This window comes from Dendrobates tinctorius, unplaced genomic scaffold, assembly GCF_039654945.1.
Source record: "Dendrobates tinctorius isolate UK_male_01 unplaced genomic scaffold, ASM3965494v1 ptg000367l, whole genome shotgun sequence".
NCBI classification, from domain to species: Eukaryota; Metazoa; Chordata; class Amphibia; order Anura; family Dendrobatidae; genus Dendrobates; species Dendrobates tinctorius.
The window spans coordinates 4,066,597-4,078,246 of record NW_027362033.1 but is presented as its reverse complement, the minus strand read 5'-3'; the positions used below and the strand labels follow the sequence as shown (position 1 = coordinate 4,078,246).

The following is an 11,650-nucleotide window of genomic DNA, read 5'->3' as shown; positions in this document are numbered from 1 at the left end:
GTACAAGAATATAACTACTATAATACTGCTCCTATGTACAAGAATATAACTACTATAATACTGCTATGAACAAGAATATAACTACTATAATACTGCCCCTATGTACAAGAATATAACTACTATAATACTGCCCCTATGTACAAGAATATAACTACTATAATACTGCTCCTATGTACAAGAATATAACTACTATAATACTGCTCATATGTACATGAATATAACTACTATAACACTGCTCCTATGTACAAGAATATAACTGCTATAATACTGCCCCTATGTACAAGAATATAACTACTATAATACTGCTCCTATGTACAAGAATATAACTACTATTATACTGCCCCTATGTACAAGAATATAACTACTATAATACTTCCCCTATGTACAAGAATATAACTACTATAATACTGCCCCCTATGTACAAGAATATATCTACTATAATACTGCTCCTATGTACAAGAATATAACTACTATAATACTGCTCCTATGTACAAGAATATAACTACTATAATACTGCCCCTATGTACAAGAATATAACTACTATAATACTGCCCCTATATACAAGAATATAACTACTATAATACTGCCCCCTATGTACAAGAATATATCTACTATAATACTGCTCCTATGTACAAGAATATAACTACTATAATACTGCTCCTATGTACAAGAATATAACTACTATAATACTGCTCCTATGTACAAGAATATAACTACTATAATACTGCCCCTATGTACAAGAATATAACTACTATAATACTGCCCCTATATACAAGAATATAACTACTATAATACTGCCCCTATGTACAAGAATATAACTACTATAATACTGCCCCCTATGTACAAGAATATAACTACTATAATACTGCCCCTATATACAAGAATATAACTACTATAATACTGCCCCTATATACAAGAATATAACTACTATAATACTGCCCCCTATGTACAAGAATATAACTACTATAATACTGCCCCTATGTACAAGAATATAACTACTATAATACTGCCCCCTATGTACAAGAATATAACTACTATAATACTGCCCCTATATACAAGAATATAACTACTATAATACTGCCCCCTATGTACAAGAATATAACTAATATAATACTGCCCCTATGTACAAGAATATAACTACTATAATACTGCCCCCTATGTACAAGAATATAACTACTATAATACTGCCCCCTATGTACAAGAATATAACTACTATAATACTGCCCCTATATACAAGAATATAACTACTATAATACTGCCCCTATGTACAAGAATATATCTACTATAATACTGCTCCTATGTACAAGAATATAACTACTATAATACTGCCCCTATATACAAGAATATAACTACTATAATACTGCCCCTATGTACAAGAATATAACTACTATAATACTGCCCCCTATGTACAAGAATATAACTACTATAATTCTGCCCCTATGTACAAGAATATAACTACTATAATACTGCCCCCTATGTACAAGAATATAACTACTATAATACTGCCCCTATATACAAGAATATAACTACTATAATACTGCCCCCTATGTACAAGAATATAACTAATATAATACTGCCCCTATGTACAAGAATATAACTACTATAATACTGCCCCCTATGTACAAGAATATAACTACTATAATACTGCCCCCTATGTACAAGAATATAACTACTATAATACTGCCCCTATATACAAGAATATAACTACTATAATACTGCCCCTATGTACAAGAATATATCTACTATAATACTGCTCCTATGTACAAGAATATAACTACTATAATACTGCCCCTATATACAAGAATATAACTACTATAATACTGCCCCTATGTACAAGAATATAACTACTATAATACTGCCCCTATGTACAAGAATATAACTACAATATTGCCCCTATATACAAGAATATAGCTGCTATAATACTGCCCCTATGTACAAGAATATATCTAATATAATACTGCCCCTATATACAAGAATATAACTACTATAATACTGCCCCTATGTACAAGAATATAACTACTATAATACTGCCCCCTATGTACAAGAATATAACTACTATAATACTGCCCCTATGTACAAGAATATAACTACTATAATACTGCGCCCTATGTACAAGAATATAACTACTATAATACTGCCCCCTATGTGCAAGAATATAACTACTGTAATACTGCCCCCTATGTACAAGAATATAACTACTATAATACTGCCCCTATATACAAGAATATAACTACTATAATACTGCCCCCTATGTACAAGAATATAACTGCTATAATACTGCCCCTATGTACAAGAATATAACTACTATAATACTGTCCCCTATATTCAAGAATATAACTACTATAATACTGCCCCCTATGTACAAGAATATAACTACTATAATACTGCCCCTATGTACAATATATCTAATATAATACTGCTCCTATATACAAGAATATATCTACTATAATACTGCTCCTATATACAAGAATATAACTACTATAATACTGTCCCCTATATTCAAGAATATAACTACTATAATACTGCCCCCTATGTACAAGAATATAACTACTGTAATACTGCCCCCTATGTACAAGAATATAACTACTATAATACTGCCCCTATATACAAGAATATAACTACTATAATACTGCCCCTATGTACAAGAATATATCTAATATAATACTGCTCCTATATACAAGAATATATCTAATATAATACTGCTCCTATATACAAGAATATAACTACTATAATACTGCTTCTATGTACAAGAATATAACTACTATAATACTGCTTCTATGTACAAGAATATAACTACTATAATACTGCCCCCTATGTACAAGAATATAACTACTATAATACTACTCCTATCTACAAGAATATAACTACTATAATACTGCTGCTATGTACAAGAATATAACTACTATAATACTGCCCCCTATGTACAAGAATATAACTACTATAATACTACTCCTATCTACAAGAATATAACTACTATAATACTGCTTCTATGTACAAGAATATAACTACTATAATACTGCTTCTATGTACAAGAATATAACTACTATAATACTGCCCCCTATGTACAAGAATATAACTACTATAATACTACTCCTATCTACAAGAATATAACTACTATAATACTGCTTCTATGTACAAGAATATAACTACTATAATACTGCCCCCTATGTACAAGAATATAACTACTATAATACTACTCCTATCTACAAGAATATAACTACTATAATACTGCTGCTATGTACAAGAATATAACTACTATAATACTGCCCCCTATATACAAGAATATAACTACTATAATACTGCTCCTATGTTCAAGAATATATCTACTATAATACTGCCCCTATGTACAAGAATATAACTACTATAATACTGCTCCTATGTACAAGAATATAACTACTATAATACTGCCCCTATGTACAAGAATATAACTACTATAATACTGCCCCTATATACAAGAATATAACTACTATAATACTGCTCCTATGTACAAGAATATATCTACTATAATACTGCCTCTATGTACAAGAATATATCTACTATAATACTGCCCCTATGTACAAGAATATAACTACTATAATACTGCCCCTATGTACAAGAATATAACTACTATAATACTGCTTCTATGTACAAGAATATAACTACTATAATACTGCTCCTATGTACAAGAATATATCTACTATAATACTGCCCCTATGTACAAGAATATAACTACTATAATACTGCCCCTATATACAAGAATATAACTACTATAATACTGCTCCTATGTACAAGAATATATCTACTATAATACTGCCTCTATGTACAAGAATATATCTACTATAATACTGCCCCTATGTACAAGAATATAATTGCTATAATACTGCTCCTATGTACAAGAATATAACTACTATAATACTGCCCCTATGTACAAGAATATAACTACTATAATACTGCCCCTATGTACAAGAATATATCTACTATAATACTGCCTCTATGTACAAGAATATAACTAATATTACAGTACATAAGGGGCAGTATTATAGAACTACTACACTACTTTCTTTTCCCATGGTTATGTAGGCAGAATGACCGGGTTTACACACCTTATTCTCTTCGCGGTGACCATTATTGGCACCATTATCTGCCTGTGGACATTCCGGCCTCGGAGTTGTCTGGCCCGGATAAGTTACACCTTAAGAAAACTGTTACTCCTCTTGTTTACCCGTATTTTCACCAATTAGCCGCCTTGCCCTGGTTTTACCCGCTATCTCCCTGTGTGGAGTAAATATCTGTTAGAGTAAATACGTTAACCTTTGCTCTGTCTCCTGTCTGTCACCGCATCCCGTTCAGTTATCTAATTGAACACAGAGCAGACGCTGTACATTTCTCCTCTTTATTATTGGTGGCTCAGTGTCGTGACTCCTGTGTGTGGACATCGTATCGGTAGTACACATCTATGAACTCTATGTATCTGCTGTAGCAGTTTTCTGGGTAGCAGTGGCGGGTCCTCCTGAATCCCATCTTATCATAGAGGTGGCAGGAGCTGGCCTGGTGCAGTGAGGTATCTAGCACCACCGCCTTGTAGTCTCTTTCTCGAGCAAAGTCAATGATGGTTCGGCACAAGGCTGCCCCTATTCCTCTTCCTCTGTGTCTTCTAGGAACCGATAATCTCTTGAGCTCCATTTGCTTCTCTCCTCCCTCTTGTAGTTTTGGAGCTGCCGCCACGGTCCCTACGATCTCGCCATCTGATTCTGCCACCCAGAAGCAACGGTCCTCCCGTTGTAGATAATACTTCTGAATGTCCAACATGTCGTCACTCAAACTGTGCTCTGTGTAAGAGGTGAAGATGCGTCTGTTCATGAACCAAATGACACCCAGGATGGTGATCCCTATCAGAGCAGAGGCCAAAGGAGATCCTGTGATCAGGAGAGGAAGCCAGGTCACCGCCAGAGCGGGGAGCCAAACCTGCGGGAGACGCAGCGTGTAACGGAAGGCAACGCCAACATGTTCCGTAATACCACGAGCAAAGATGTCTCTGACAATATGGTAATCAGAGTCCTGGTAGAAGCGGATGTGGAAGCCGGACATGACCGGGGTTTTCTGCAAGTAAATACAACAGACGCTCAGGTCTAATCGGAGATGGAAAAGAACAATTTCTAATAACTCTTACTATACAGTTACTATTCGGTCTCCCTCCTTCTACACTCTCCCCTCTGCAATCTATCATGAATTCAGCAGCCAGGATCATGTACCTGTCCAACTGCTACACTAATGCCGCCACCTTGTGCCAATCTTTCCACTGGTTGCACATCAGCTACAGAATCCAATGTAAACTTATCGCTCTGAGACACAAACTCTCCATAGTTCTGCACCAAACTATATCTCCTCCTCATCTGTCTACTGCCTACCCGTCCTCTCCACAGTGCTGAACCGCCCTACATCTCCTCCTCATCTCTGTCTACCACCTACCCGTCCTCTCCACAGTGCTGAACCGCCCTACATCTCCTCCTCATCTCTGTCTACAACCTATCCATCCTCTCTACAGTGCTGCACCACCCTACATCTCCTCCTCTGTCAACCACCTACCCGTCCTCTCCACAGTGCTGCACTACCCTACATCTCTCCATCTCTCTACCACCTATTCATCCTCTCCACAGTGCTGCACCACCCTACATCTCCTCCTCATCTCTGTCTACCACCCTACCCATCCTCTCCACAGTTCTGAACCACCCTACATCTCCTCCTCATCTCTGTCTACCACCTATCCATCCTCTCTACAGTGCTGCACCACCCTACATCTCTACATCTCTCTACCACCTATTCATCCTCTCCACAGTGCTGCCCCACCCTACATCTCCTCCTCATCTCTGTCTACCACCTATCCATCCTCTCTACAGTGCTGCACCACCCTACATCTCTACATCTCTCTACCACCTATTCATCCTCTCCACAGTGCTGCACCACCCTACATCTCCTCCTCATCTCTGTCTACCACCCTACCCATCCTCTCCACAGTGCTGCACCACCCTACATCTCCTCCTCATCTCTGTCTGCCACCTATCCATCCTCTCCACAGTGCTGCACCACCCTACATCTCCTCCTCATCTCTGTCTACCACCTATCCATCCTCTCCACAGTGCTGCACTGCCCTACATCTCCTCCTCCTCTGTCAACCACCTACCCGTCCTCTCCACAGTGCTGCACTACACTACATCTCTCCATCTCTCTACCACCTATCCGTCCTCTGCACAGTGCTGCACCACCCTACATCTCCTCCTCATCTCTGTCTACCACCTACCCGTCCTCTCAGCATTGCTGCACTGCCCTACATCTCCTCCTCACCCATCTGTCTAACACCCTACCCATCCTCACCACAGTGCTGCACTGCCCTACATTTCCTCCTCATCTCTATCTACCACCATACACATCCTCAACACAGTGTTGCATCGCCAAACATTTCATAGTCCTGCACCGCCCTGCATCTCCTTCTGATCTCTCTACCACCCTACCCGTTCTCTGCCCAGTGCTGCACCACCCTGAATCTCCTCCTCATCTCTTTCTACCACCCTACATCTCCTCCTCATCTCTAACACCTACTCGTCCTCTCCTCAGTGCCGCACTACCCTACATTCTACTCTTCATCTGTCTACCTGTCCTCGCAACAGTGCTGCACCACCCTACATCTCCACCCCATCTGTCTACCACCTTTCCATCCTCTCCACAGTGCTGCGCCGCCCTACATCTCCTACTCATCTTCTCTGTCCACCACCCTATCTATCCTCTTCACATTGCTGTACCATCCTACATCTTCTCATCTCTGTCTACCAACCTACAGGTCCTCTCTACATTATGTGCCCCCCCTATTTCCTCCTAGATAGCAGTTGGTAAGCAGTCCTCTACAGTTAGGACACATCTCATGCTCCTATACACCGTCTGCTCTTGTACGGTCTCTGCCTGTCCCGCTCTGCCTCTACCTCCCACATAGTGTCATCTACATTTAGGATACACCCCATGCTCATGTACACCGTCAGCTCCTGTACAGTCCCTGCCTGACGCACTTTATCTTCTGCCTTCTGCATCAGTATAGCTGCACTGTGGTTTTATATCATTGCTAGCTAGTTTCTAGCAGAGCACAACTGTTCTGCACTGCTCCACAATAAAGACTGTAATAACTGAGCAGTGCAGAGCTGAGCTTTGTCTGTGTTCTGCTGCTGAGAGATGCTTATCTATGGATGCATATGGCAGAAGATAATCTCCTAAAATATGGATCAACAGAGCAGCGGTTGCAGGGTGACAATATTGATCTCTCAGCAAGCAGCAGGAAACATAGCTCAGCCCTGCCAAGCTATTACAAGCTCTCTGTGCAGGAGATTCAAGTTCTGCTATAAACCAGCTAACAATTATACACAACCTCCCTGCAGGTACGCTGATGTCAGAAGACAGAACTGATCAGGCAGGATCTGCACAGGAGCAGAGAGAGAATATTTCATGGGGTTAGTCAGGAGCAAGCATGAAAAGGGGGGGGCATGCAGCACTATGGTGCAGCAGGTGCTGCTGGGAAATGTAGTTTTAGCAGCTCTGGGAAGCTGGGTGCACTGAGGGGCAGAGAGAGATGGAACAAACACAAAGCTACCAGGCAACATTCACAAGAATTCTACATTTCCTTAACTTTGTGAATGATTCTGCAAATAAACCAATAAGGACAAAATTAAGAAAAAAGAGCCTGAAGAAAAGAGGAAGAAATAAAGAGAAGAAGATGAGGAAGAGAGAAAAACCACACTGGAGAAAACACGGAAATAGGAGAGGTAATAGTAAAGGAAAAATCCAGAAGAGAAGAGGTTAACCATAAAAGTAATGTAGGTGCAATGAAGAAGATGAAGGAGAACCAGGCAGATAAGACAGAAGTGAAAGGATATTAGTGGGGCCACAGCAGTGTCAGCAGAGGAACCTTTGTAAAACAATGGTGGGAAGTCCAGCAATGATTATATATATATATATATATATATATATATATATATATATATATATATATACGGTATATATACAGCGCTAGCGCTCCTCCTGTGACATCTACAGGACATCACCGGGGCAGCGTCACCGGTGGGACCAGCCAGGTGGGAGATGTGTCTGCCGGACCCCTCGTTACCTCTGGTGACTCCTCACTGATTACAGCTCTGAGGTTTCCCTTCATTATTAACAAGCGCATTTCGCATGTCATTGGTCACTGGAGTCAGGGGGTCTCAGCTCCAAGTCATATGGATCCAGAGGGTCTCAATTATGAGCTATGTGCCCTGTAAGTCAGGGGGTCTCAGCTCCAAGTCATATGGATCAGAGGGTCTCAATTATGAGCTATGTGCTCTGTAAGTCAGGGGGTCTCAGCTCCAAGTCATATGGGTCAGAGGGTCTCAATTATGAGCTATGTGCTCTGTAAGTCAGGGGGTCTCAGCTCCAAGTCATATGGATCAGAGGGTCTCAATTATGAGCTATGTGCTCTGTAAGTCAGGGGGTCTCAGCTCCAAGTCATATGGGTCAGAGGGTCTCAATTATGAGCTATGTGCTCTGTAAGTCAGGGGGTCTCAGCTCCAAGTCATATGGGTCAGAGGGTCTCAATTATGAGCTATGTGCTCTGTAAGTCAGGGGGTCTCAGCTCCAAGTCATATGGATCAGAGGGTCTCAATTATGAGCTATGTGCTCTGTAAGTCAGGGGGTCTCAGCTCCAAGTCATATGGATCAGAGGGTCTCAATTATGAGCTATGTGCCCTGTAAGTCAGGGGGTCTCAGCTCCAAGTCATATGGATCAGAGGGTCTCAATTATGAGCTATGTGCCCTGTAAGTCAGGGGGTCTCAGCTCCAAGTCATATGGATCAGAGGGTCTCAATTATGAGCTATGTGCTCTGTAAGTCAGGGGGTCTCAGCTCCAAGTCATATGGATCAGAGGGTCTCAATTATGAGCTATGTGCTCTGTAAGTCAGGGGGTCTCAGCTCCAAGTCATATGGGTCAGAGGGTCTCAATTATGAGCTATGTGCCCTGTAAGTCAGGGGGTCTCAGCTCCAAGTCATATGGATCAGAGGGTCTCAATTATGAGCTATGTGCTCTGTAAGTCAGGGGGTCTCAGCTCCAAGTCATATGGATCAGAGGGTCTCAATTATGAGCTATGTGCCCTGTAAGTCAGGGGGTCTCAGCTCCAAGTCATATGGATCAGAGGGTCTCAATTATGAGCTATGTGCTCTGTAAGTCAGGGGGTCTCAGCTCCAAGTCATATGGATCAGAGGGTCTCAATTATGAGCTACGTGCCCTGTAAGTCAGGGGGTCTCAGCTCCAAGTCATATGGATCAGAGGGTCACAATTATGAGCTATGTGCCCTGTAAGTCAGGGGGTCTCAGCTCCAAGTCATATGGATCCAGAGGGTCTCAATTATGAGCTATGTGCCCTGTAAGTCAGGGGGTCTCAGCTCCAAGTCATATGGATCAGAGGGTCTCAATTATGAGCTATGTGCTCTGTAAGTCAGGGGGTCTCAGCTCCAAGTCATATGGGTCAGAGGGTCTCAATTATGAGCTATGTGCCCTGTAAGTCAGGGGGTCTCAGCTCCAAGTCATATGGATCAGAGGGTCTCAATTATGAGCTATGTGCTCTGTAAGTCAGGGGGTCTCAGCTCCAAGTCATATGGATCAGAGGGTCTCAATTATGAGCTATGTGCCCTGTAAGTCAGGGGGTCTCAGCTCCAAGTCATATGGATCAGAGGGTCTCAATTATGAGCTATGTGCCCTGTAAGTCAGGGGGTCTCAGCTCCAAGTCATATGGATCAGAGGGTCTCAATTATGAGCTATGTGCTCTGTAAGTCAGGGGGTCTCAGCTCCAAGTCATATGGATCAGAGGGTCTCAATTATGAGCTATGTGCCCTGTAAGTCAGGGGGTCTCAGCTCCAAGTCATATGGATCAGAGGGTCTCAATTATGAGCTATGTGCTCTGTAAGTCAGGGGGTCTCAGCTCCAAGTCATATGGATCAGAGGGTCTCAATTATGAGCTACGTGCCCTGTAAGTCAGGGGGTCTCAGCTCCAAGTCATATGGATCAGAGGGTCACAATTATGAGCTATGTGCTCTGTAAGTCAGGGGGTCTCAGCTCCAAGTCATATGGATCAGAGGGTCTCAATTATGAGCTATGTGCCCTGTAAGTCAGGGGGTCTCAGCTCCAAGTCATATGGGTCAGAGGGTCTCAATTATGAGCTACGTGCCCTGTAAGTCAGGGGGTCTCAGCTCCAAGTCATATGGATCAGAGGGTCACAATTATGAGCTATGTGCTCTGTAAGTCAGGGGGTCTCAGCTCCAAGTCATATGGATCAGAGGGTCTCAATTATGAGCTATGTGCCCTGTAAGTCAGGGGGTCTCAGCTCCAAGTCATATGGGTCAGAGGGTCTCAATTATGAGCTACGTGCCCTGTAAGTCAGGGGGTCTCTGCCATAAGTCCTGTGTCTCTGCTGGTCCTTACTATAAATAATTTGGGTCAGTCTTGGCTATGAGCAGCAGAGATCGAAGTTACATGTGGTCCTTGATTCTTCAGGAGGCCAATGACCGCTTTGCCAGAAAACATCACCCCAGGATTATATATAGGAGGGGGCCTCCCTTATACCGATTTTTTGGGAACCTAAAAGTCTAACAATGGAGCGTTAATATTTGAGGCGTTGAGTTACCAGAACCCGGTGTCTCCATTATATGAACCCTGGAAGACCCCAGAATACAAACCTGCAAGACCTGTGGACGCCGAGTGGAAATTGTGTGGACGCCGTGGGGAGTCATGTGCAGGATTAATAGTTATAGGAGTGTGGTCATAGTCCTCGGGACGGCGGACCCCTGTCAGCTAATATACAAGTGAAATCTTTAATGATTTACTATGAATCCATCAACAGTAAACAGGTAATTATTCCACCAGGGCGATCTACTCACCATGTGTTATACAAGGGTCGTCCTCCACACTGATGAGAATCACTGCAGCAGGTGGGATTACTAGTCTTAAGTGGACACAGCAGGGGGTCAGGCAGTGGGCAGACACAGTGAGGGGGGACACCAGAGGTAATAGCCCCTCTTGCCTGTGATATGGCCCTGGAAATGGTCTCCGATTACTAAATGTATCCCGGCTATCCAGAACTAAAACACTGAAGTCTGAGTCTTCTGATAGGACATTATTGTGTGATTGAGGGTATCCAGCCTCCGGAACTCCCACAAATCAACTCACCATGGGCAACTTCCCTTTATTCTTAGGCAAGTACAGTGGTGGACCAACTTGGTCAACCATGCCAGGTGCTGTGGAACTCCCCAATCTCAGAGAAGATCTGCAGGGATCCTGGAAAATGGACCTCCATCTATGTATATGGCCAATTTTAATAAAAGGCCACCATCATGGAGTCATCACAAGATGTTCTGCTTGGTCATGTTGTTCGTTGGAGTGGAGTGTTATTTGTTACAGGGAGGACTAGACGATGCATCTGGCTTCATACGGCCAATATTCCACCCTCGCCAATAGCACCAATATTTTGTTGCACAATGGTGGCTTTTGGCTCAGTCTTGGAGAGCAGAGCTTTAGCCGTAAGGATGTCACACCAGCACCGCACCGTCTGGCTCTTATAGATTGTCATTTGCTCCTCACTGAAGTGACAGATATTCCCCATGATCTT

General features: G+C 42.3%; 1 protein-coding gene across 2 annotated transcripts; it reads right to left on the bottom strand.

The window, feature by feature from the left end:
- Nucleotides 1–4,353: 4,353 nt before the first annotated feature.
- On the bottom strand, nt 4,354–11,586 carry LOC141075703 (N-acetyltransferase 8-like). Of its 2 annotated transcripts, none has more exons than XM_073562833.1 (2): nt 10,923–11,586; nt 4,354–5,079 (listed from the first exon to the last, which is right to left on the bottom strand). In XM_073562833.1, the coding sequence occupies exons 1-2, from the start codon at nt 10,923–10,925 to the stop codon at nt 4,387–4,389; spliced, it is 696 nt and encodes a 231-aa protein (XP_073418934.1). In that variant the 5' UTR covers nt 10,926–11,586; the 3' UTR covers nt 4,354–4,386. The 2 variants fall into 2 exon arrangements, with proteins under 2 accessions (XP_073418934.1, XP_073418933.1); XM_073562832.1 differs by lacking the exon at nt 10,923–11,586 and adding an exon at nt 10,722–10,775.
- Between the last annotated feature and the right edge of the window lie 64 nt (nt 11,587–11,650).

Excerpts from the sequence above, each read along its gene's own strand:
- LOC141075703 (XM_073562832.1), bottom strand. The coding sequence starts at position 10,775 with ATGACTCCCCACGGCGTCCACACAATTTCCACTCGGCGTCCACAGGTC. Across the intron at positions 5,080-10,721 it reads GGCGTCCACAGGTCTTGCAG|AAAACCCCGGTCATGTCCGG; the intron begins GTTTGTATTCTG and ends ATTTACTTGCAG.